The sequence below is a fragment of the Xenopus laevis genome, chromosome 1L (genome assembly GCF_017654675.1).
Source record: "Xenopus laevis strain J_2021 chromosome 1L, Xenopus_laevis_v10.1, whole genome shotgun sequence".
In the NCBI taxonomy this organism is placed as follows: domain Eukaryota; kingdom Metazoa; phylum Chordata; class Amphibia; order Anura; family Pipidae; genus Xenopus; species Xenopus laevis.
In genome coordinates this window covers 50,440,383-50,467,530 of record NC_054371.1, presented here as the reverse complement: position 1 = coordinate 50,467,530, position 27,148 = coordinate 50,440,383, and the positions used below count along the sequence as shown (strand labels likewise).

At 37.3% G+C, this 27,148-nt stretch overlaps 1 protein-coding gene across 4 annotated transcripts in view; it reads left to right on the top strand.

Moving 5' to 3' along the window:
• wdr17.L (WD repeat domain 17 L homeolog) overlaps positions 1-24,007 on the top strand; it is a 66,278-nt gene extending 42,271 nt beyond the window's left edge. For 3 of the 4 annotated variants that reach the window (XM_041589150.1, XM_041589154.1, XM_041589145.1), the window contains 19 exons: positions 80-244; positions 2,985-3,187; positions 3,879-4,028; positions 4,442-4,572; positions 6,242-6,367; positions 7,509-7,664; positions 8,942-9,006; positions 10,601-10,733; positions 12,094-12,182; positions 12,499-12,598; positions 12,834-12,973; positions 16,936-16,956; positions 17,453-17,564; positions 19,336-19,477; positions 19,763-19,865; positions 20,826-20,927; positions 21,976-22,074; positions 22,695-22,878; positions 23,634-24,007. In XM_041589150.1, the coding sequence (XP_041445084.1) occupies positions 80-244; positions 2,985-3,187; positions 3,879-4,028; positions 4,442-4,572; positions 6,242-6,367; positions 7,509-7,664; positions 8,942-9,006; positions 10,601-10,733; positions 12,094-12,182; positions 12,499-12,598; positions 12,834-12,973; positions 16,936-16,956; positions 17,453-17,564; positions 19,336-19,477; positions 19,763-19,865; positions 20,826-20,927; positions 21,976-22,074; positions 22,695-22,878; positions 23,634-23,753 (2,341 nt within the window). In that variant the 3' untranslated portion in view covers positions 23,754-24,007. The remainder of the gene's footprint in view (positions 1-79; positions 245-2,984; positions 3,188-3,878; positions 4,029-4,441; positions 4,573-6,241; positions 6,368-7,508; positions 7,665-8,941; positions 9,007-10,600; positions 10,734-12,093; positions 12,183-12,498; positions 12,599-12,833; positions 12,974-16,935; positions 16,957-17,452; positions 17,565-19,335; positions 19,478-19,762; positions 19,866-20,825; positions 20,928-21,975; positions 22,075-22,694; positions 22,879-23,633) is intronic. The other variant, XM_041589149.1, reaches the window with a different exon arrangement.
• Positions 24,008-27,148: the final 3,141 nt, after the last annotated feature.

Below are 27,148 nucleotides of genomic sequence, written 5' to 3'. Positions count from 1 at the left end.
CCCTAACAGCTTAAGCATATACAAAATATTTCTGGCAAATAACATCTAAATTGTATGATATGTATTTTTTTATTTATAGGGACATGATAGCAACTGGGTGTGAAGACAAGAATGTCCGCGTATATTATCTAGCAACCAGCTCTGATCAGCCTCTCAAGGTTTTCACAGGGCACACAGCCAAAGTGTTCCATGTCAGGTGGTCTCCTCTCAGAGAAGGAATTCTTTGCAGTGGCTCCGATGATGGGTAGGTCCTTTGTTAGTGCTTCGGCTCTTTTGTGTTTGAGGAACATTCACTCAAATTTAAAGGACAAGAAAACCTTATGTCACTGTGGGGTGCCAGTTTGTTTACTTCCCCCATACCCCAGGCTGAGCTCCACTTCTTTAAAAGTTACATTGGCCATGTCTAACCTGGCACAGATGTTTCTTAAAGGTTTCTTAAGTGGAACTATCGCAAAAATTAAAAGTTGATATAAGTTTCAGCAAAAAAGAAACTTTCTAACAATTAATTAAATATTCTGCATTGTTTCTGAAATAATAAAGTTTATGTTCACTGTCCCTCTCTCAGCATCTGTTTTTCTTTATTCTGTCTTCATGCAGCAGTTGGGTGTCAGATATTCATTGACAGTTAGATCCAATATATCTTATAGAGGGCTTTCTTTTCTAGCAGATGTATTAGAGCTCACTCCAATAACTGATTCCAGTACAAACCAAATAACAGCCTTTTGCACAAATTCTGCATGTAGAGAGACATGATGTCTAGTGATTTTAATACAGTGAGCTCTAATACATCTTCTAGGCAAAATGAACCCCACCTATAAGATATATTGGATCTAACTGTCAATGATTATCTGACACTCAACTCCTGATTGAAGACAGAATGAAATGAAACTGACGCTGAGAGAGGAATAGCGAAGATAAACTTGATTATTTCAGAAACAGTACAGAATTTTCAATTGATTGTATTTAGAAAGTTTATTTCAGTATGCTGAAACTTAGATTAACTTTTAATTTTTGCGATAGATCCCCTTTAATAAGATGGAGGCCACCAGTCCCACCATAAAAGGCAAGTTATTAAAGTCATTGGGGGTTGCCTAATGGATTGGCTCCCCCAGAGACCTGAATTTAGCTTTTCTTTTAATCAATATAAACCTATATTATATTTTGTACTGTAGAGGATTTCATGTATGTCCAGTTTCAAAAATGATGGATTCAGTGACACATTGATCTACTTTGATTAATGTGTTAAACACATTCAAAGTAATTTTTACTTACTCTGTTCCGAGGAACAGCTATTTCTATTTTGCATCATAGCAAATGGATAGATCTATCATATTAAACTATAGTTTATATTCCCATAAGTACACCCTAACAATTGAAGCATTGCTCACAATGGTGGTGGATGAAGTAGAGTATATATGTAGCTTTCTTTCTTTAAGACCATGTCATTAAAGCTAATATTTTGAATTCACATTTTCAGACTGGTTTTTTTTGGCCTATCCTTCCTTTTTTCTTTTTAACTAAATTGAATACCAAAAAGCCTGTTATTCTGATCTGGAGCTTACAAAAAAGTAACCATAATAGGCCACATTTCCCTTGAGGAACCAAGATTCCTGGCAAAGAAGATGATTATGGCCTATATAGTGATACCCAACTGTGGGTCAAGTTCTTGATGTTGCAAACCCTCATCAAACCTGCGAGGGAGTATTTGTTCCCATTCACTATACCCCAGATTTAATACTAATAATGTACTTTATATATTTTGTCCTTTAGTTGTTGGGGAAGAGGTTGCTGGAAGTTGTAGCTCAAGAACACTTTAGTCAGAATATATACATGTAAAGCAGCGCTGCCTAAAGTACAGCAGTTGTTTAAGGTGAGATAGGGTTAAAAAGGTTGGATAAGGATATAAAAAGAAATTGAACATATGCACACCAGTAATCCCCAGCAAATCCTCCTGTCATTTGTCTGCTTTGAGATTGACTGCCAAATGTTCTAGAGATATAGTTCTCATATAATGTACAGTTTGGATATAAATATGTGGGTTTGTCAGGCTGCTACATAAACTATAAACTAATCTTACAGGACAGTTATGTTGTTGCATCAATACACTCCTTGCCATCATATTATTTATGAATTAAGAACATACCTGACCAATTATGATTTCTTATCCACAAATATAAGCCGTTGCTATGTCGGTTCAGAGCAGTAGGATTAACATGCCTGAGAATCTATCCCTCCCCAATGTGTGAAATGGGGACAACTGTAATATCTCATTCATGCTGGAAACTTGATAAGTGGAAAAGCTTTGAGTGTGAGAAAATTCCTTAGCATAAAGCACCAGATTTGGATGCAAGCCCCCCCTTTTGAGGTCCAACATTTGACCAGGGCCCCCGGCAGCCCATAACAAGGTTACAGATACATTAAAACATTTCTGTATTAGTCATTCAGCTAAATTTATAAGAATATCCAGGGTCATTATTCACCCCAGACTCTGACTGTACAGTATATCAAAGTAGTATTCCAGCAGCATGTAGGAGATCAACTAGACATTGTACTCAAATGTGTCCCCAACTTGCCTTCAGGTGAAGCACTCCAGCCCTGGCTCCACTGGCCACTGGCACAAAGCCATGTTCAGTTGTTGGCCATGACTTTTTCAGCACCCCAATACACCAAGGGCATATGACTAAGGTCAACCAAGCTGCTGATTGGTTCCTCTCCTGTGCGGGAAAGGAGGCAGCAGGAAGTGGAACAGATGGGTGGGACTAGTAGGGTTTTTGCCAAACAATTCAATAAGTAGCAATTGTCTGTATCATTTTGGGCAAGGAAAATCATGGCTGGCAAAGCATTTAGCAGTTATTTGTGAGGCTCTCCCCTTATAAATATTTAAACTTATACAGACTGATCCTATCCTACAGAATTTCTCACAGTAGAAAAACTCAAGTGAGTTTTTAGCAACACAGTAACAATGTTTGTTTTTTTATCTCTAGTACTGTGCGTATATGGGACTACACACAAGATGCATGTATAAATGTGCTTAGTGGCCACACTGCTCCTGTCCGTGGGTTAATGTGGAATACAGAAATTCCATACCTGTTAATATCTGGCAGCTGGGATTACACTATTCGAGTCTGGGATACAAGGGACGGTACATGCTTGGATACAGTGTACGATCATGGCGCAGATGTGTATGGTAGGTTAACGCTATTTTTTCTTGTGCGCTGTATCTTAAAGGACACTTGTAGCATGACTAAAAACCCTTCAAGTCTCATATGTAGTGATGTATAATATATGGTGCCGGTTTTACTTTGGGCTAAACATTAATAATATCTTTAAAAATCGCCCCTTTATTGGTGCTCCCCCCTAGATCTGCTTCAGCATCTGTTCCTGTGCAGATGAGAGGTAGTCATGTCCTAACGGTCCCTGTCAGAAGCACAGTAGGAAGGGGATAGCCAATCACAGCCCTGCAGTCACACAAGCAAAGACAGGCTTCAGTTACCTATCAGGTCAGCCAAGCTGCTGATTGGTTGCTATCCTGCAGAGCCTGGGAAAGGAGACAGCAGAAAGTGGAACAGATGGATGGGACTAGTGTGGTTTTTGCAAAATAAAATTAATAAATCAAGACTATTTTTTATCCCATGCCTTCTATATTAAAAATAGTATAATGCACTAGCACATTCTTTTTTTACACAATATGTCTCCTTTAAATTTCTTTGTGGTCCTGCTTTAAATTGACCTCAGCTGCCCATTTAGATTTTTTCTAAAGATGTTTTTTCCTGTGGGATTCTGTGAGCTGGAATTTAACATGTACTGAAAACTATATACATATGTGTGTGTGTGCGGTGTTCGTTAAAATCTATGTTTGTGTATGTTCTTTCCCCTAGGTTTAACCTGCCACCCTAATCGGCCATTTACAATGGCATCTTGCTCCAGGGACTCCACAGTAAGGCTTTGGTCATTAACACCATTAATTACACCCCTTCAAATAAATATCTTGGCAGATCGTCCGTGGGAGGAGATCATTGGTAACACTGGTATGTTTGCTTTTTGTTTCAGGAAAGCATTGGGCCTCGTTACAAGAGTCTAGGGTCATAATAAAGTATAGAAAATGTATTAGATGTGAGTTATTGACAGGCCTGCCAGAACTATTACTTACTGGAGGGGTGTGGAGTGTATTTTGGGACCTTTTCTGTCTAGAGAGAATATCCAACAAGAAAAAAATGTTTTTAGGAAGTTCATTGCTTGAATAAAAAAAACTTGTTGACTTACTATACACCACGTAATTGTGTGCCGCACCCTCTTAATAAATGAGCCACATGTGTTCACTTTGCTCTGTACATCTTACTGATGGGTATTAGGTTTCATTTAAAACTGTAAATGTGATTATAAATATTTTTTAATGTATTGCTTTTAAAATTGTTTCAAAAATGATTTTATGCTGTGTTAGACCGTGCAATGGAGGCCGGAGCCCCTCCTTTACTCTGCGGGAAGGTGTCCCGGGATATTAAACAGGAAGTAGATAAACTGACTGGGAATCTGAGAGGGAAGAAACTGAGATGGTTCTCAGAATGTCTCTCTGTAAGTATCCAACCTTCATTTCTATTGATTTGTAAAGATTTATTGCTAGTGAACAATATCTGTGTTGTTTTTCTTATATTAATAACAATAACATCATATTGGTAACATTGACATTTAGGGGCCCATTTACTTAGCTCGAGTGAAGGAATAGAAGAAAAAATACTTAGAATTTCGAATGGTCGAATATGGCTACTTCGACCATCGAATAGGCTACTTCGACCTTCGACTTCGACTCGAACGATTCGAAGTAAAAATCGTTCGACTATTCGACCATTCAATAGTCGAAGTACTGTCTCTTTAAAAAATACTTCGACCCCCCTAGTTCGCCACCTAAAACCTACCGAGGCCCATAAGCTTCCTAACAATATTCTGACCGAAAGAAAATCCTTTGATCGATGGATTAAAATCCTTTGAATCGTTCGATTCGAAGGGTTTAATCGTTTGATTGAACGATTATTCCTTTGATCGTTCAATCATAGGAATATCGCAACTAGGGAGTTATTCAAATTCAATTTGAGTTTTTAAAAAAATTAGATGTGCGAGATTTAATTTTTTTTAAATCATATTTTTGGCTCAAATTCAACTATTTGCCATTAAAAACCTGTCAAATTGCTGCTTAAGTCATATTTTGGCCCTTTAAGAACTCAAATTCCACTATTTGCCACCAAAAACCTGTCAAATTGCTGCTTAAGTCAATGGGAGTGGTCCAGGGATCAGATTTGATTTGAATTCGATTCGAGTTTGTGAGTCGATTTAATTCAAATTAGTCGAATTTCAAATTTATGGGAGTTTAGGGAAGTTTTTAAAAACTCACATGAATTTCCAAATTTGACCATTGATAAATGTGCCTCCAAAAGTTAACTTAAAGGGGAACTCTGGGTTCCAAACCAAAATTTGATAAAGAGGCCCACATAACACAGAAATTCCTAATATATCCATCACAGCTACCTGTTTCTTCAAAAAGTATAAATAAATTCTTATTTTCTATGCTGAAATCCAGCTGGTTAACAGTTCTTCTCTTTCTATATCATTTGAAATCCTGGCAGGGAAGGAGGAAGGAGGGACTAAAAGACTGATGTTACAAATTGTAACAACTTCTCCACAGCTTACAGACAGCATGCAGGAACTACATACCCCACAATGCATTGCACTGTGATGTTCTGTTCCTTACACATGATCCTTGAAATCATGTGTGCAGGGAATTGTGGGGTTTGGAGGATGCAGGCTGAGGACAGATGGCTGTTGATGCAAAGTCACAGTAGTCAGCCAGCTCAGCAAAGTAGTCAGACAGACCAGCAGGAGAGCAGGGCTTAGGGAACTGTCAGAAACCATTAAAATCATGAAAAGTCTGCATATTTTTTAATTGATGTATATTGCAAAGTTGCTTGAAATTATGTTTACTTTTCAAAAAGCTTAAGTTAGGTTTTTGTGGAGTGGCCCTGGTTAAGTGTCAGCTGGAAGTGATATTGTTTGTTCTATCCTGACTTCCATATTCCAGTGAAATGCTTACAGACAGGCTTATAACAAGTCAAAGATAATATGTCTCACTCACCTTAAATATTTAAGGGAATAGAAATTTAGCTGATAATGTATATCAGCTGAGCAAGTCACGCAAGTTGATCATATGTGCTAAACAAATAACATTTTTCTTTATATTTCCACCTTTTAGCCTCCGGGAGGTAGTAAAAATCTATGGGACTTAGTAGCAGTCCTAAAAGGTCAAGATGACAGTTTACTTCCACAAAACTACTGCAAAGGAATAATGCACATGAAACATTTGGTTAGGTTTAAGACAGTAAGTACACATTTAAATAATTATTTTACTAAATAACCATTTCTATTATAATAATGATATTGGAAAGATTTATTTGTCTTCCACTCATAACTGTCAGATCACATTCACACCCATCATCTTCACTGTAGCACTTGGCAGATGCCATCATCTGCAGCCCTCATCAGCTCATGAGTTCAGAGTTCTCTTTCCAGCTACTAAGCTTACAGGATTTAGCCTCCTACTTATAGTAACTTAGTAGACTTATAACTAACCAGTGGTGCAGTGTCAGACAACACCCAATAAACATTATAAGGCAAAGTGCTATTATGACTGCTAAGTGGGAATTTGCCCTATAAAGTGCAGAATTGTATGTGCTTTCAATGCTAATTGTACGGAATTGATCTGAAAATCTACAATGTCAGTAATAAAAAAAATGATGTCTATATCGAAATTCTTAAGACATAATTATGCTGCGTCTATTGATGCATGCCTTTGTGGGAACCCTAGAGCTACTGCCACTTTTGAAGTGACAGTAACTCCAGGCTCCAGGGTCAGCAGGTGCGTGAGTCATCCAAATGCATTGCAGTGGTGCACTAGCATTTTACACCAAGTGCAAGTACAATGAACAGCTTTAGATGCAAGTACCTTTAATGCAATAGCTCTGGCAAAAGTTGGGCGACCGTGTTTGTAATTATTAAATGAACCCTAATGGCAATGTCTGTAGACTTTTTTGGTTCCATGCTGCATACTCAAAATCCAGTATTTGTATATTTTTACATTGAAGCCACATGTTACATATGTTTTATTCATTTTTGCTCCTGTATGAAAATACAGGAGATTAGTAATATGTATAAGTATACTTCTAATTACAGTTAATAATAATTATATTTTTATTTATTCTTACAATAAATGTTTGAGCAGAACAGATGGACAGAAAGAAATGAAGTAATGCTATAAGCAATTTGGTGTGTTTTCCTTTACCTTTCTTTAGTTATATGAATGATATACACCTATTATGATATGACATTGCGCAGTACATTTTCATACAGTACTTAATGAAATGATTCCCTAATATATGACAGCAACATTACATGAAACTCAATTTTTAGTGATCATCTCTAGATTTGCCATCTAACATGCTATATATATGTGTGTTTATTAGTCCAAAGCACAGGAACTAACCACAGTGAAAATGTCCAAATTTGGTGGTGGTATCGGAGCCCCTAGCAAAGAAGAAAGGTTAAAAGAAGCTGCAGAGATCCACCTGCGACTAGGACAAATCCAAAGATACTGTGAGCTTATGGTAGAACTTGGAGAGGTACTGTATGCCATCTGGCTATATACCCAGTAATAATAATAATAATAATAATAAAATGCTGTACAGGTATGAGATCTCATATCCAGAAACCTATTATCCATAAAGCTCCAAAATATGGGCCTCCATAATTGCCTTTTACTCTGTAATTATTAAACAGTACCTTGTAATTTAGCTGCACAAATCCAGATTGGGTTTATTTAGGTGTTATTTATCAAATTTTTTTCATAGTTTCATAGTTTTTTCCTGACATTTTGAGTTTTCATGGGTAGTTTTCAGTATAAATTTTTGGGAAAAGAAAAATCTAATTTACTCAAAATAGCTATAATCCGAAAATACTTCAGCTAAAGTCAATGGCAGAAGTCCTTTAAACCATTTGAAGACATTTGTAGCTTTCATGATGTTCTGTTTATTTTCCTGTGGGTTTTTTTTCATAAGTTAGAAAACATTCCTGTTGTGAGTCTATTCAAGGTATAAATAACCTCACAAACTTACTCAATGTTGAAGTGCTCAACCCCTGTATTCTTTCCTTTTGCATCAGGTGCCAAATAGTGTATTACCCAAGCTGCCACGGGTTAGGAAGTCACATCCAGTCCAAATTACTGCTGCACACTGACAAAGTGGATCACCATTTTAGTTGTGTTATTTTATTGGCTCAATACAAGGTAGACAAGGCAATGTTTCTGACCTCACATGGCTTTATAAAGGGCATTGCTTTGTCTACTTTGTGTCTAATGGTGATCCACTTTGTCAGTGTGCAGCAGTAATTTGGACTGGATGAAACATCACAAATTCGACCTTTGTTAAATAACCCCCCTTAATGTTTACATTTGTTTTAGTTAAAGTACAGAGATCCAAATTGCGAGAGAAAAAAACCCTTATTTTTAAAACTCCAGGTCCAAAGCTTTCTGGATAATACATTCTATATGTGTATGTGCTGGTACAGATCTACATAAATGTATTTGATTCTAATAAATTAATAAATAATTGATTTTATGTTGATATTCTTTAAATTCATTTTCATTACAGTTATAATAGTTTTAAAGGGTAGGAGAGTCCCAAGAAAACTCATGCAGTTTAATGTAATAGTAGGGTAGAGTTTCAGGGCTGTGTTGCAGTTAATTTTAGATGGAAGGAACCAAGAAAGGTTTGGATGGGGCCTCTAAATTACCAGACATGGGTTTACTTGTGTTTATTGTAGGGTATGTTAATATTAATGCTACTACACTGTATGTTTAATTTTTCCATTAAAATCTTTTTAACAATATATCTTATTTTAGTGGGACAAGGCACTTTCAATAGCACCTGGTGTTTCAATGAAATACTGGAAAAAACTGATGCAAAGGTAAGAATAGTTTTTATTTCATATGGCATAATAAAACAAAACTACTATATTGCAAAATAATGTATATCACAGTTTAAAAATAGGTTCTTAAAAGGGATAAACGAAATGGCTTGATTATGGATATAAATGTTGGATATGCCCACTGCAGTGTCAGGCCCTTAAAGGAACAGTTCAGTGTGAAAATAAAAACTGGGTAAATAGATAGGCTGTGCAAAATAAAAAATGTTTCTAATATAGTTAGTTAGCCAAAAATGTAATGTATAAAGGCTGGAGTGCAGATGTCTAATAAAACAGCCAGAATCCAACTTCCTGCTTTTCAGCTCTATAACTCTGAGCTAGTCAGCGACTTGAATGGGGGTCACATGGGACATTTCTGTTCAATGAGTTTGTAATTGATCCTCAGCATTCAGCTCAGATTCAAAAGCAACAGATATGACCCATGTGGCCCCCCCCCTCAAGTCTCTGATTGGTTACTGCCTGGTAGCCAGGGTAACCAGTCAGTGTAAACCAAGAGAGCTGAAAAGCAGGAAGTAGTATTCTACTGACTTTTTATACTTCAAATCACTCCAGCCTTTATACATTACATTTTTGGCTAACTAACTATATTAGAAACATTATTTATTTTGCACAGCCTATCTATTTACCCAGTTTTTAATTTTACACTGAACAATTCCTTTAAGGCGTCCATACACTTGAATGGTTAGGTATTGTCAAGTTTAAGCCATTGGCTGCAGAAAACAAATAAAAATGAACTACCATAACAAATCTGTATCTTTATGAATAGACCAGTATTTCCTTCTGTACTAAGAAAAAAATTCTAAACTGTTAACAAGCTCTTGTTGTGGTTCATCGATGCCCCAAATTCTACGTTATTATGTTTTGTGATATGAATTCAGCTGTATCCTGAAACGTCTGCCGAATACTGTAAATCTGAAAATCTTGTTTTTAATGTGTAGTTAGTGTGCTGGACAACTGAAGGCATGTCATATAACAGAGAATAAAATGTTGATGATGGATTCTGAACTCACAAACAGTCAGAACCCTGAACAAAGGAATCACTGAGTTTTATAGACTTGGGATAGTACAACACGAAAATGTACAGGAGTAAAATGGAGTTGCCAGGTGGTAGAGCATATAGATATCACTTCACAGCACAGACAAAAAGAGAACTGCTCTTGCAGCCAAGTAGGTGGCTCTGCCTCAAGGTCAGGATACTAGTAATAAGGCTAGCTTGAGAAAAGAATCCATCCAAGTCAGGAAGGCTACCAGAGGGAACCTGCATACACAGAATTGTATTATCTCTCTCTCTTGCTTGAACAAAAAATGATAATGGCAACATGAAAATTCCTGTAATAATGTCCATTTATTTTTTTTTCATATTGTTAAAGTTGAATCCGGCAACTGTGTCCCATATGGTTGGTTGAACATATAATTGCCTAGTCTGACGTCTGGCTACTCTCCTCATAGTTTTGTTGAGTACATACTGAGATCTTAAGACCAGTTGACCACATACAGTAGTCACTATTCTCCTGGCATGAGGCATACATTTAAAGTTAATAAGTCATCAGTAGTAACAAAAAAACTCTTATTTTAGAAGGGCGAGTCAGTTAATTGAAGAGGAAAATGATGATGTTATTCCCTACTGCATAGCCACAGGGGATGTGAAGAAGCTGGTCAACTTTTTTACTTCCAGAGGACAACTGAAAGAAGCTTTATTGGTGGCACAGGTATTGTGAATCCAACTTCAACTTCAACAATCATTTAATTTTCTATTCTTTGTATGGTGGATTTTTTTTTAGGGGGTACTTATGCATCTATTAGGTTCCCACCATGTTAGGATTTGTATAAGAGGGAATTATTAAGAAAGCAGCAAGGTTTTTTTTAAGGACTTACAATACTGCGTGGCTTGACCCCTGTCTACTTCAAATGCTTAAGCATGTCTGATTCAATGGGCTCCCACCTGTGACATCCACACAAAACCCAACCAGGGGTTTCCTACAGGAAACAGAATTTGACTTTATCAAGGGCATAAGGAAATTAGGAAAATAGAGTGGAAAGCACTGGCATTATAAATAGTGAAAATAGGTGAAAGATCTTTACCATTCTTTAAAACAAGCAGCCCACAATCAACTACATACATGAAAACTGGCTAGAACTCTAGGCTTTATTTATCAAAATCCGAATTTTTCTGAAGATTGGATTGGATTGGGGACAAACACGAAAAAATGTAGTAAATTTCTGCGCGTAGTCAGATTTTCGGGCTAATTCCAGCTCAGACCACAGAAACTTCCAAATCAGATAGGGACCTCTCTCATTGACTTATATACAACCTTGGCAGGTCTGAGATGCCGTATTTTCAGATTCAGACTTTTTCCAGCCTCTGGGTATAATAAATCTCCAAAAATTTGAGTTTTTTTCCCACTAAAATTGTTTGAGTTTTTGGCAAGGTTTTCCTTAGGCACCCAGCCTGCTTCAGGATTCAGGCCTAGTGTTGGTTAACTGTGAAATGTAATATGTCTGGAGTAAGAGCTGCGAAGTATGTGACCCCATGTTAAGGTCCCCATAGACGCAAAGATTTCTCTTGCCGAACGACCGATTTAAGCGAAGTCCGACCGATCCTTCGGAATTATCAAGCGGTTAGTGGGATTCGAAGGATCGAACATCTTACGATTTTTCGGCCGACATCTGTCAGGAAATTGATCGGGCAGGTTAAAAAATCTTTGTCGGTCCCAGTGCAATCTATCTATGTTTGCAGGGCCAAGCAGGCAGCTCCCCTTTGTTTTCCCGGCAAATTGGTCTTTTTAGTTAATGGACAATTCGTACGATCGTTCCGAGATAATCGTGGCCTCACGATGATGATCGGATCTTTTAAAAATCTCAACATCTATGGCCAGCTTTATAGCGTGATTGCTCTTTTAGTCACACTTGAGGCATGTGTATATTTATTTATAATAATTACATATTTATATTTATTAATTTATAGATGAGGAGTCACTGGGTAAACTGATACGGAGAGCAATATAATTTGTTATTTATTCTCCTTTTATTCTACAGTTTCATTTATTTACATTTTTTTCTATCGTTTAGGCAGCTTGTGAAGGCAACATGCAGTCTGGGCACGTTTCTGTACCTACTGTTTCTCCAACAGATGGAAACAACTTTGATGATTATAATGAGTAAGTCAATGAGTTAGGGGTTGTCTGTCTATGATTTAACATCAATACATAAGTGGGCCTATCATCATTTTTAAATTACATGTTTTCATTTTTAAAATTCTTGTAGTCAACCCATGTCCTACCACTGACAAATCAAAACAAGACTTGTTTTTGGCTGCTCCATAATATTCAATTGTCACTTCTAATCCAGAAAAGAATCTATTTAGTAACTAGACTACTAACATTGACAGGCTTGGAATTAGTTTGATTAAGCTTATTACAATATATAATGAGAGAAGATGTATAGAAATGAAGAACTGTGTTTTTATTTTTGCAGACTTCTCCATCGAGTCAGCACAGAACTGGCTGAATGGTACTTCCAAGATGGGAGGGCAGTCCTTGCTGCATGCTGTCATTTAGCTGTTGATAATATAGAAGTAAGACTCGTAATAACATATTTACATGATTCATTACAAATAAAGGAATGTTTGCAGGAAAGATGGCTTTTATAAAAAGACATTAAAAAATAGATATTTACGGTAATTCACTATGATGTTTATATAGAGAAAAGATCTGTTAAATATATGTTGCACCCTGTGTCTTTGTGTATGGAAAAGAACTGATGGCGTATATTTTGTCTAAAGGAAGCATCTCATTTTTGTTTTGAGCAAGCTGGCCATGGCTAATCTCATCCGTGGCAATGAGCTGGAGCTGGCAGTGTGCGTGGGCACAGTCTTAGGGGAGAGTGCAACACAAGCAACTCAGTATGCATTAGAGCTACTTGCAAGGAAATGCATGACTGTTACCACGTGGTATGTATATCAGATTAATAGTATCACCAGATCAGGAGATGAATGAGTCAGGCTCAAAGTGAGATAAACACGTCAGTCATAGAAATAGGTCGTTTTAATGCCTCTGTGATATCAAGATATATCTTAGAAACAAAAACAAACCAACACACGTTCGTTTCCAGGTCTCAGGCGCAATTTTGTCAGGGTTAATAAATATACAGGTCACCTTTAAGTAAATGTTTGGTATGTTATTGATTGGCCTATTCTAAGCATCTTTTCAATTGGTCTTCATTATTTATAGTTTTTGAATTACATGCCTTCTTCTTCTGACTCTTTCCAGCTAAAACCCATCTAAAAACATATGCCAAGTAAGGCTTCAAATGTATTGTTATTGTTAATATGTATTACTCGTCTTTCTATTCAGGTCTATCGATCCTATTGATATTCCCGTCTCTTAATCAAATCAATGCATGGTTACTAGGGTAATTTGGACCCTAGCAACCAGATGGCTAAAATTGCAAACTGGAGAGCTGCTGAATAAAAGGCCAAATAACTCAGAAACCACAAATAATAGAAAATGAAAACCAATTGCAAATTGTCTATAAATTTCACTCGCTACATCATACTAAAGGTGAATGACCCCTTTAATTAAAATCCCTCAAAAAACAATCCTGTGCAGGGGAATAATGAGCTGTGTAGTTTCCCTCTAGGAAACCATAAAATGAATTTTTCACTATTTGTTCTTTAAAGCATTGCACTATAAATGATGCTTGTTACCAGCCTGCACCTCCTGTGTCTTATTTCCTATCTAAATTACGTGCAGCTTATGGGATGTGCCGATTTTGGAAGAGGCGGCTCTTCCCTCTTGGATAGAGTGCTACCAAACGCAGGCAGCACTCTATACAAGGGGCTAGCCCCAGGTCTATACACGGCAAAAAAAAACGCAGAGGTCTGTAGCCATTCTGCAGGAACAAAACACACTGCGCAAAGTAAATAAAAATGGGCAGTTGCAGCACAAATGCATTTACTTCTCAAATGAGCCATAGTAAAGAAATATATAGAAAAAAGAAGTGCCGTTAAAACGCAGAATAGACGTTTCTAAAACTCATGTACTACAAATAACTACCGCCATGATTCAAAAATTCACATCTCATATTAAAATACAGGTATGGGATCCGTTATCTGGAAACCCGTTATCCAGAAAGCTCCGAATTACGGAAAGGCCGTCTCCCATAGACTCCATTATAATCAAATAATGCAAATTTTGAAAAATGATTCCCTTTTTCTCTGTAATAATAAAACAGTAGCTTGTACTTGATCCCAACTAAAATGTAATTAATGCTTATTTTAAGCAAAGCCAGCCTATTGGGTTTATTTAAAGGAGAAGGAAAGGTTAGACTTAGATTTCTATCATAAGTCTGGTGCACTCGTAACTTACAAAGCGTAGTTGATGCTTCCTCCCTGGTGTCTAGAAGTAGGAACAGCGCTCTGCTGTAGAGAATCAAGCAGTGGACTCGGGTGACGTCTTGAGGCGCGTTGGGCTCAATTATAGTTATGCTCATGTCTCAGAGGTGCAGCCTTTCTCCCCAGATGACGTGCATTCAAATTTAGCCATGCGAGCAGTTCTTGTTGCCGGTGCTGCTATTGCTAATGAGCGCTACGTCACATCTGACGCACTCAGGGGAAGTTTTTTCACACTTGCGCATTACTGATGTAGAGGTGAAGGAGGTCTCAAATCCTTTAGTAAGATGGCCGCTGCGTTCTACAGAAGCAGAGCAGCAGGTCAACCATCATTTTCTGTTTTTGGATGCGCACTGGTGAGAACATATAGCGATTAAGGACATCGATGTGAGTACTATAGATGGAGGTAGTGTATGAAACCTTTCTTTCTCCTTTTAATGTTTACATGATTTCCTTTAGGACCAGTAACATAATTTTTTTTTAAAAAATTTGTTTCTTTCTAACTAAAAAAAAACATCAAGAAAGTTTAAACTTTTAATTTGCAAAGCTTTTATTAAGAAATCACTTACTGATGCGCTCCTCCTCAGAAATTGCGACAGGGCGACGATCCATCGTGCGGCGCTTGATTTCTCCTCCCTGGCTATCTCCTGTAAGGAAGGCAGGGAGGAGAAATATAACACCGCACAATGGATTGATGGATCACCTTTTTTAAAGAGGAGCGCAAGCAGAGTTTCGGTCAGTTATTTCTTAATAAAAGCTTTGCGAATTAAAAGTTTAAACTGTCTTGTTTTTTTTTTCGTTAAAAAGAAATTGTTACTGGTCTTTTAAGGTATGAAGATCAAAATTATGGAAGGATCCTTATCCGGATAGCTCCAGGTCCCAAGCATTCTGTATAACAAGTCTCATACCTGTATTTCTACCAGTGACCATTACTCCTAATCCAAATAGTGCTTCCCATACATCACTCTTCAAGTGCTTTGCTCCTTCAGGATTTGGACCCACTACTAAGAGGCACAAAGCATCTCAGCTCCCCGGCACACATGTGCCATTCTGGATGTACAAGGCAGAAGCAGCAGGGGAGGCACAAAGCACAACATAGCCCTGTACTTATCAGCTGCTAAAGGCACACATTAAATACAGCCTTTGCTTTTGTTGACTGAGCTCCTATCGGCTGATTTGTTGTGTTTACTGGGAATTTGCACCAGTGCTGTTGCCCATTGCAACTATTTAGCTCATTTTCTAAATGCTGGTCGACTGATCAAAATGAATTGCTGGTTAGTTGCTATGGTCAGCTGCTTTGTTACTACCTACAGTAAGTTTGTAAATGAACCTTTTCGTCAGATTTTTAATCTATCACAAGCATTTTACTCTTTGTAGACAATTCAAGTGGAAAATGGATTTTGAGATATTTGGAGTGTAGGTTTTGGTAATGGTTTTCTCACACTTTAAAAGGGTTGTTCACCTTCCAACACTTTTTTCAATTCTGTTGGTTTCAGATTGTTCACCAGAAATAAAGACTTTTTTCAATCACTTTCTATTTGCAACCGTTTTTCTAATAATGAATCTAAAAGGTTACTTTTTCACCTTCTGAAGGGGGTCGCCGACCCTGTAAACTGTTCTAAACTGCTACATTAAGAGGCAGATTTACTAAGAGTCGAATTTCGAAGTATAAAAAACTTCGAACTTCGACCATCAAATTAAAAAAACTTCTAATTCGAATATCGAATTCGAAGTTTTTTCAACAAATTTGGCAATCCTCGATCGAATAAAAATCTTTCCATCCAATGATTAAATCGTTCGAAATGAACGATTTTTAGCGATCGATCGAAGGATTTTTATTCGACCAAAAAAAAAACTTAAAGTAAAGGTCTCCATAGGCTAACATAGAACTTCGGTAGCTTTATTTTGGCGAAGTATGAAGTCGAAGTTTTTTTTAAAGAGGCAGTACTTCGATTATCGAATGGTCGAATATTTGAACGATTTTTACTTCGAATCGAAGTAAATTCGAAATCGTAGTATCCTATTCGATGGTCGTAATACCCAAAAAATTACTTCGAAATTTGAACTTTTTTAACTTCGAAAATTCACTCGAGGTTAGTAAATCTGCCCCTAAATTGATACATTTCTTATGTTTGTCCCTGCTGGGCAGAATCCTTGAGTTTCATTAAAGGCAGCTGTTAGAATGGATACAAAAGTTGCTAATATCCACAGATGCAGTTGAGAAATGGATCAATTAAACGTAGCAAATTATAAGAATTGTTTCGATTAAATGTTTAAATGGATCACTGAGCTGCCAGACTGAAACACCAGAGACACAGACATTAAACTTTACACTTCAATTTTGGAAAAAAACATACAAATAAAAAATGGAAAGCAATGAAAAAAAAAGTCTATATTTCTGGTAAACAGTCTGAAAACAACTAAACTAAAAATGTTTTTAGCAGGTGAACAACCCCTATAATAAACGTAGACCTTAGTGTTTCACTTCTTTCTTTTAACTTTGTGATATTGCTTTCCTTCAGCTTTCCATCTCTTGGATACAGGTAGTGTATATATATATATATATTGTCTTGTATAAACACTTGCAGGAAGTTGTTGTAAAGCAGCTAAAGGGTTTCTGGTTGGACATCCCTGATTTTCATTTGTTTCTCATCTTTGGCTTCCTGACTGCATTACCTGTGTTTCTTTAATACGGGGCATTACCTGCGTTTCTTTAATACGGGCCCTGGTGGAATATAACATTTTTATGCTTTTGCAATCATTTTTTTATATCAATTCTCAATTTTCCAATTACAATACTGTAAGTAGAGTCCTACATAACAACACACATATAAAGACGTTGCTGCTGGAGATAACTGGTACACTGGACTGTTGGGTTCATTTTAATAATGTGTAATAATTGTTATTAATAATTGTAATAGTAGCCTAATAATGGAATCCTAACAATGGTTGGGGGGGTGAGCGATGGCCTGTGTATTGTGCAGTGGAATTGTATTATAACACATCATTATAATCACACAGGGCTCATTTGTTTTGCAGGGATTTGGCAGCAGATCTTCTCAGGATGATTCCTGATAACGAGCTTTTCCTAGTCAAACTGTGTGCTTTTTATCCAGGGTGTGCAGCAGAAATAAATGATTTGCACAGCAAAGTAAGTTGTAGAAATGGATATTTTCTGTTTCAACTCATCTCAGTGAGACATCAAGGGGCCGATTCACTACCTTCGAGTGAAGGATTCGAAGTTAAAAAACTTCGAATTTCAAAGTTTTTTTTGGGCTACTTCGACCATCGAATGGGCTACTATGACCTTCGACTACGACTTCGAATTGATTTGGATCGAATCGTTCGACTATTCGACCATTCGATAGTCGAAGTACTGTCTCTTTAAAAAAAACTTCGACCCCCTAGTTCGCCATCTAAAAGCTACCGAAGTCAATGTTAGCCTATGGGGAAGGTCTAACTTTTTTTGATCGAAGGATATTCCTTCGATCGTTGGATTTAAATCCTTTGAATCGTATGATTCGAAGGATTTAATCGTTCGATCTAAGGAATTATCCTTCCATCGTTCGATCGAACTATCTGCGCTAAATCCTTCGACTTCGATATTCGAAGTCGAAGGATTTTAATTCCTAGTCGAATATCGAGGGTTAATTAGTGAATCGGCCCCCAAATATATCCAAGTGTGTGTGCCATATCCCACCTACAATCACCTCTGCTTTATCTGTCACTATGCTGCAGTATCATCCTCATGTAATACTGTAATGTCTTAAACAGAATATTATCCTGCTTATATATACTCCTTCATCTTAGGGTTTCAGCTTTAATTTTTAACTCCTTGTAGCTTCTCTCTGCTGTTACTTCTAAAAGGTTTGTTCTAGGGATGCACCGAATCCAGGAATGCGAATCCAAAGAATCACGTGACTTTTCAGCACATAAACAAGGAAGTCAGTGGCGTAACTATAGAGGAAGCAGACCCCGCAGTATTCCTCCGAATCTTTCACAAAGGATTCAGAGGTCGGCCGAATCCTAAAGTAGTGGATTCGGTGCATATCTAGTTTGTTCCCACTAGTTTCATTCACCCAGGTCCTGTAGGTAATAGCTTGCCTTTGTATGTACTGATATTACTGTAATGTGAATATTGATGGATTATACTGCTTCCAATTTCCGTGAATGCATATCAGTAATTACTAGGGACTAGTTTTCTGCAGACTTACAACAGGGCTTTGTCAAGTCAAGAGTGAGTTTGTTGTCATTTCATCCATATACGTTTGTACAGTACACAGTGAAACAAAACAACGTTCCTCAAGGACCATGGTGCTACACACAATATAGATGTACCGGACAACAGACAAAAGTCTGTTTTGATAAAGTGCAGATGTGCTCATAGAGAACAATTGTATCCAATGGCTATTTATTTATACAATGGCGTACAGTGGCAGTGTAACGTTGGCGTACAGTTGTTGTGTAACGTTGTGGTATATAGTAATGTCAGATGAAGTGTGTGCGTGAGAGAGATCTGTCCGGTCCTTGTGTATTCAGGAGCCTTATGACTTGGGGGAAGAAACTGTTACACAGTCTGGTAGTGAGGGCCCTAATGCTTCGGTACCTTTTTCCAGATGGCAGGAGTATGAACTGCGAGTGTGAGGGGTGTTTTGGATCAGCCACAATGCTGGTGGCTTTACGGATGCAGCGAGTGGTGTAAATGTCCGTGATGGAAGAAAGAGAGACACCTATGATCTTCTCTGCTGTCTTCACTATACTCTGTAGGGTCTTGCGCTCCATGACAGTGCAGTTCCCAGTCCAGACAGTGATACAGCTGCTCAGGATACTCTCCATAGTCCCTCTGTATGGGTCCAGATTACTGTTCAACACTAATACAGTTCCCAATGTATAATGAATAATCCTATCTGATTGCATTACAGTGTGACCTGCCATGTTTGGAAGAGTGTGCTCAGCTAGCAAATCAATCCCATGAAGATGGAGATATCTTTCAGGCCGTCAAATATTACTTGCTAAGTTCCGAACCAGAAAAGGCTCTTCCTATTGGTATCCATTTTGTAAAAGGTATAGTGCATCTGTCTAATGTCATGTTATTTGTAAATTGACGTTTTAGGTTATTCTTTATAATATAGCTGTTCAGAAAATACTCATTGTACTCTTGTGTATTCTTTACCTGTTTAATTAGTTATTATATGAGGAGATGTTGATGCTTTAGTCTACTTCTCAAGGAAAGAAAAATGACCCCTATAAAATGAGCCCTACCCTCCCTTGGTTTTCAGGCATAATAGTGTGTGTCTAATGATTTCTCTGTCATTTACTAAATGTTTTTTTCTGTTCTGTATTCCACAGAACAAATAAGCAGCTCCCACTGGACTTTAGACTCCATTTGTCCAGTTCTTGATCTTCTCAGTTACATACGAACTGAACGATTAGTTCTCCATAAATGTAGTGAGTAAGTATTCTATCTTCCTCCTTCCACAAACAACTGCAGTGTATACTGTATATATTGTATAGCAGTGGTCCCCAATCAATGGGGTTGCCACGAGGGGGGGGGCATACCAGATGTTGGTGAAGCCCACCTTGAAGGTAAATTAGGGTGAGCATTAGGGTGAAGAACACTTCTTTGCTATATTTTACTGCTATAACTGAATGATACAACAATGTATAACAAGGTTATAAAGAAAATATTAACAAGTACCATGTATTAGAGTCCTGCACGGGTCCATTTTTTGGAACCCGTACCTGCAACCTGCAATCCAGATCCGCAACCCACATTCTTACTCGATTGGAACGCTACCCGACCCGCAAGTACCTTAGCCACAACCAGGACCCGCTGACCATTAAGAATCAGGAAGTGCTGCCGTAAACCGGAAGTGACATCATCGGAAGTAGGCGTGATCAGTAAAAAAGGAGTAAAACAGGAAGTGCTGTCATTGTAAACTGGAAGTGACCTCATCGGAAGTAGACGTGATCAGAAAAAATTAATAATAATAGCTATTGAGAAGACCCGCAGCCCGACCCAGCAGAACCGCCGCCCCGCGTCTATACCTGCACCCAGAACTTCTACCCACAACCCGGAGGGTACCGCAGGTTTTTCCGGGTAACCTACCCGCTGCAGGACTTAACAATGTATTATGTCATTGGGCTGGGTAATAAATATCCCAATGCCTCAGGCCAGGAAGCAGGGGGTCAGGACAATAAACAATGCACTGCAAATTCAGGCAATAATTACTTTCTTAAGTAATACGTGAAAAGTGAAAATGTGCTTATTTAGAATTGATTTAGATGTAACAGCTTTATCAATGTGGACTCTTTCTGTGGTTTTATTTTTTGTGGGAGGGGGGCATAATCATCCATTAATTTTTTTTTCTTGAAGGATTTGAAAGGATTTACATATTGTTTTTTTTAACAGAGTGCGGAATGAGCTGCTCATACTATGTGGATACACTGGGGCTTTACTTGCCATCAGAAGGCACTACACAAGCATTGTCCCTGCACTTTATGAATACACAAGGTGACTTGTTATGAATAATGCATAATAATTATACCCAGATAAGTATGGAATTCTACTATCAGTTGCAAATCTATGCAGGTACAGAAATATCACAGTTTGTTTCACATTTTGTTCGGGAACCCCCATAAGCTAATGACACACTAAAAGTTCTGCAGCAGAGCGGAGCCATGTGTAGCGTCATATTCCATCTGCAGATTAGTCTCAACAAAACAGTGCTACGCAATATGTACAGTGCTTTGCAATATGTTGGCGCTATATAAATACATGTTAATGATAATTATAATAATAATTGTCATAAGGTTCACATAAACTCAATGATACATATTGAGATGGCTTAAGACCTGGTAGGAAAGTTTTTCGAAGGGGTAAAATAGTTGACTTCATTGCAAATCATAATACTATGAGTTTGTGCCAGCATGGTTTATGTGAAACCGACAAAAAAGGCAAATTGAATTGCCTTTTACGAGGAGGTGAGCAGGAACCTTGACTCCCTAATAGCAGTGGATGTGATCTTCTTATACTGGGGCATATTTATCAAAAAATGAAGTTAGAGATCGCCAGTCTGCTAGTGTGAAATTCCGCCACTCTCCATTCATTTCTATGGCATTTTGAAAGGCATATTTATCAAAAGGTGAACTTTCCTTTTCACCCATTGATAAATACTCTTTTAAAAATCCCATAGAAATGAATGGAGAGTGGCGGAATTTCGCTATAGGGGACTGTGGCGATCTCTAACTTCACTATTTGATAAAGAAACCCCATGGTTTGAGTATAATTCCCAGAATCATAGTCCATGTGCCGTTATTTCAAACTTCTTGTGAGGATGGAAGTGGTGTTTGCCCCATGCTCTTCCTGTGACTCCCTAAAGTATATGCTGTTCACCAGCTAAGGAGACAGTTTGCCTTTAGGGTCATAGTTTTACATGTAGAGAAATCACGACCCTATTATCTCTGATCTAACAGAGCATCTTGTCTCATCAGAAGAAACTACCAATATTCAAAAATAATCTATTTATTTTGTTTTCACTTCTTTTTATAATAACTTGCAGTCAGCTTTTGAAGCGTCGTGAGGTGTCTGTTCCCCTGCAGATAGGGCAGCTGTCGGTGGAACTGGACGCATGGAGAGCCTGCACTCTGTCTACTAACAAGTGAGTGGCCTTCACTGACGCTTGGGTGCGTTTCTAGGGACATTCAGAGCTTAATAATGCGCTAGAAAGTAAAATGTGGTTTGTTTTTTATGTGTAAATTGGTCAGAGTTAAATGTCTGACACTCTCAGTTAAGAAAAATATGATCTGTAATATATACCAACTCAGGATTTGTACAAAATACATTCCCTGAGGAGGAGGAAAAAACACAATTTTTAACTGAAATCATTGCAATGCTGATGCCTGATCTGATGCCTAAATAATGCCATTATCTTTTAATTTAAAAAAAGAGAGAGGAATTATATTTAGGAGAAACTCTGGCACTAATCAATTCTGACTTTTTACTTTCAAAGTGGCAGAAAATTCTGGTGCAAAAATGACTGATTTAGCTTCATATCCTCAGACATTTAGTACACAAGTTTTGTCTCAGCATGAGAACATTGGCTACCACATTGGATATTAAGATATTAGACTTCATTTCTGCACCAAGTATCTACATCATGTAGCGGTGGAAAAAACATTCACTGCTGTTGACATATACAGTATTAGGATTATGCTGAAATAATATGTGGCATTTACAGCTATATTGTTCCAACATGCTTTTTTTCTATTTGATGCAAAGATCAGGTGATGATCTTCCATACACCCCTCCTACAGAGTCCCAAAGGAAAATTTATTCAAACCTTCTATCAAAAATAAAAGAAGAACCCCTTAAAGGATTGACTGGACCAGACTATGTTACAGGGTCCAACCTACCCAGTCACTCAGATGTCCATGTATCATGTTTAACTGGCTTACGGATACAGGTATGGATTCAGTGTAGAGGCAAAAGTAGTACCTTACAAGCATTTTATTATAGGCATAGACTCTGCCCCTACCCAAAGCAAGCTGCCCTATCAGAGGTATACCCATGTACCACCTATCCTTCAGGCACAGAGTAAATGAATATAAAACAAGACAAATACATTTTAAGGAATTGTTCAGTATAAAAACAAAAACTGGATAAATAGGCTGTGCAAAAATAAAAAATGTTCCTAATATAGTTAATTAAGCAAAAATGTAATGTATAAAGGCTGAAGTGACTGGATGTCTAACATAATAGCCGGAACACTACTTCCTACTTTGCAGCTCTCTTGGTTTCTACTGATTGGTTACCAGACAGGGGGGGGGGGGACTTGAGGGGGGGGGCACATGGGTCATAACTGTTTTCATTTGAATCTGAGCTGAATGCTGAGGATCAATTACAAACTCACTGAACAGTTATGTCCCATGTGGCCCCCCTTCAAGTCGCTGACTAACTCAGAGTTAGAGAGCTGAAAAGCAGGAAGTAGTGTTCTGGCTATTCTGTTAGACATCCAGTCACTCCAGCCTTTATACATTACATTTTTGGCTAACTAACTATATTAGAATTTTTTTTTAATTTGCACATCCTATCTATTTATGCAGTTTTTATATGTACACTGAACTGTTCCTTTAAAAATTTTATGACTGCCCAAACCTCATATGATTATATTTAAAAAAAAAAAAAACTAAATGTCAATGTGTTATTTTCATTTTACAGGGACCAGTGTTCTTTCTGGAAGACGGGAAGTCGGCCATTTCTTTGAACGATGCCTTAATGTGGGCAAAAGTGAACCCCTTCTCACCTCTAGGAACAGGAATCCGTCTCAATCCATTCTAATACATGTTGCGCAGTTCTTCTTGAAATAGCTCTGTACTAAGACACAACCAAGGGACTTACAAAAGCACTGAAACAACTTCTTTGCTCCCGATCCATCCAACAGTCCAACGCATTGTTTTATTTCCAATGGATGAATGCAGATATTATTGAACCCTGGGACAGGCAGCTTAAAATAGATTACTATTTAAAGGGGACCCGTCACCCAAAAAAAATTATTCAAAATCCTATTTTATCACATTAGTCAAGCAAAATGAACTTTAATTACACTATATAAATTATTTGAATCTTGTTTCCTTCAGTCTGGAAATTCATAATTATAGCAAGAAGGCAGGAGCCATTGTGTGGACACTATTATTAAGACAAGCCTTGTATCATCTCAGAATCTCTTGTTTGTGCACCAGAATGGGGGACCTGATGTCCATCCCCTTGCCCTGGTTACACAATTAAACAGTGAAGAGAAAGGGGGAATGTGTGGAGAGCTGTGACATCTAGGAAGTGCTGAATGGAAAGTAAAAGAAATTGTCTGCTCCACCTCTATGCCTAAGACATAGAGGAGGGGCAGACAATATTTGATTGACAGCTGAGAATTTTAAATGAGTTTACAACAGCTCTGAATGCTTTAATAAAAAATAGAAATTGGATCTCATGTTTAATTTGAAAAGGACTTTTATTATACAGCTTTTTGTGTCTGGGTGACAGGTCCACTTTAGGTCTAATGGAACTCCCTCTTTTTATCTTTTGATGGTACAGTCTAATTTTAATTGCCTAGCCAGAATCTTAACCCCAAAAATTAAACCCTTTAGCAAACCATTTTCTTCTCACGCAAACAGTGCTGCTGCTGCTACTAGGGCCGAGTCCTTCAGTGTGTGTAACTGTGTGTAGAATACTAGAAAAAGGGAAACACACAATCATATGAAAAATATGAAACAACAAATGTATTTAACTGTGTGACTACCACAACATCAAAATTTGCATCAAACAACCGACTGTACTTCCCCTTATGCAGTTTACAGAGATATAATTAATAGCCCTCCACTAATTATAATCACTTACCTGATGGCCTTCTGTTTGCTGAAAATACTAATGCTGAAAACTGCACCAGGTCATTTCTGTAGTAGTGTCACATTATAGTCTTCTTACGTTTCTTCCCTGGGCCAGCAGAATAGTAGGCTTTTTTAATTTGGGCTTTTCACTCTTTGTATGCGCATCCAACATTGTGAATGAAGAAGTGGAAATGGATGGTGATCCAGTTTTCACCGAGCAGGAGCGCTGGTCTGGGTTATCAGGTAAGTGATTATAATCACTGGTGGAGGGGGTGCCTAACATTTGGAACGATGCCCCCACTGATTTAAACATTTGTTCTCCTTTAAACGACCAGTAACATAAAAAATGTAAAAAAAAATGTGTTTGTACATAGGAAAAAAAACCCACCAAGACATATTTAACGTTAAATTTGCAAAAAAAAATTTAAGAAATAATTTACCAGTACTTCGCTTGCGCTCCTCTTCTGAAAAGGCGACGATCCATCGCACGACACTCGATTTCTCCTCCCTGCCTTCTATAGGAGATAGTTAGGGAGGAGAAATCAAGCGCTGCACAATGGATTGTCGCCCTGTCGCCTTTTCTGAAGAGGAGCGCAAGAACCGGTAAGTTATTTCTTAATCTTTTATGTTACTGGTCCTTTAAGTTAAAAAATCCTGTTTGAGTTATTCTGTATAAGCTGCTTAGTGTCCATGCCACTGCTGTGTACATAAGCCAAAAATGGAAAGAAGTTAAACTGTGAAATTTATGAGCATTTTTATGTAATGTAAGATTTTAGCATACAATTTGTACTGTACTTCTACCGTGTGCAATACACCACTAAATATAAATATACAGTATGAATGGCTACTTTTTTATCATATGCATTTTCCCTAACATTATTTGTTTATACAAATTCTCTATTTACAGAATAAAGTTAGTGATAAAAACCAAATGCTGGTCATTTCTACTAAAGTTTTAGGTATTCTTTATTTACCCGAGGAAAGCCATGCTGTTCTAAGTCGGGCTATGGAGCTTAAATATATAGTTAGTATTTTACCACAACTGTGTATTTATAGTTTCTCTTATATATATTCGAGACGAGAATTTTCTTATTAATTAGCACAAGTTATAACAGAATTCAGGAGGTTACGCACAGTGAGGGTCAGATGTATCAAAGGTCGAGGTGAATTTTCGATTTAAAAAAATTCTAATTTCTAGCTATCTTTTATGTACTGTCTCTTTAAAAATGCGACTTTGACCATTCGCCATCTAAAACCTGCCGAACTGCTGTTTTAGGCTTTTGGGGACCTCCTAGAACCTACTTGGAGTCAATTGGTGGAGTTTGAAAAATCTAAGGTTTTTTTGGGTAAAACTTTGAATCATACGATTTGAATGTGCTATTACTTTGATTTGTACAATTCAAATTCAAATTCGACCCTTGATAAATATGCCCGAGTGTGACAGTTAAAACGTTAGCTGTGGATTTTGGGAGGAAATAAAAAATGTATTCTCCTCTGTTTTGACTTACAAAGCCAATTAATAAAAATAAATTAAAATAAAAGCCCTTCCCACAGATTTGGGGTCAACACAAAATTTTTACATTTTGGTTTTAATACTTGTAACAATGTGATTATACTGCACACTTGGCCCATTGATTTATGGGTTAGTTTATTTTTTGGGCCTTCAGCTTTTATTTGTAAGGGCAGTGGCATCTCCAAAAGAAAATGAAATATGTGCTTTAAACTATAGTTTCCGCATCCTAATAGGTCTCCATAGATATTTAAAGGGTATGTTCACCTTTAGAGGCCTTAAAAATTCCAATTCGGTTTTAAAGAGGTTTTAGAGTTTTTTTCTACTTCGAATAAACTCACAATTGAAAAAGACTTGAATGTTTGCGCATTTATTAAAAAATCAGAATGTAAAAAACTCAATTGAATACAATTGAGGAATAAACTCGAATTTATCGAGTTTATAGGCTTGAAAACTCGAATTTTTGAGTTTACAAGCTCAAAAAGACTTGAAAATCTTAAATTAAAAAATGGCTTGAATTTTGCGTAGGACAACTTGTATATGAACTCGCCAGCTTTTAGATCCTGAAGGTTTACATTTGAGTTTTTTTTAAATACCAAATGTTTGAGTTTTTGAAAATATAACTCCAATTAGTGAGTTTTTGTGCAAAAAAAATCGAATCGTCGCAAAAATTCAAACTTGAACTTTGATAAATCACCCCTAATGTTTAGTATGACATAGAAAGTTATATTCTGAGACAATTTGCAAATGGTCTTCATTTTTTATTATTTGTGTTTTTTAAATTATTTAACTTTTTATGTAGCAGCAACATCATTTTAGCAGCTATCTGATTGCTAGGGTCC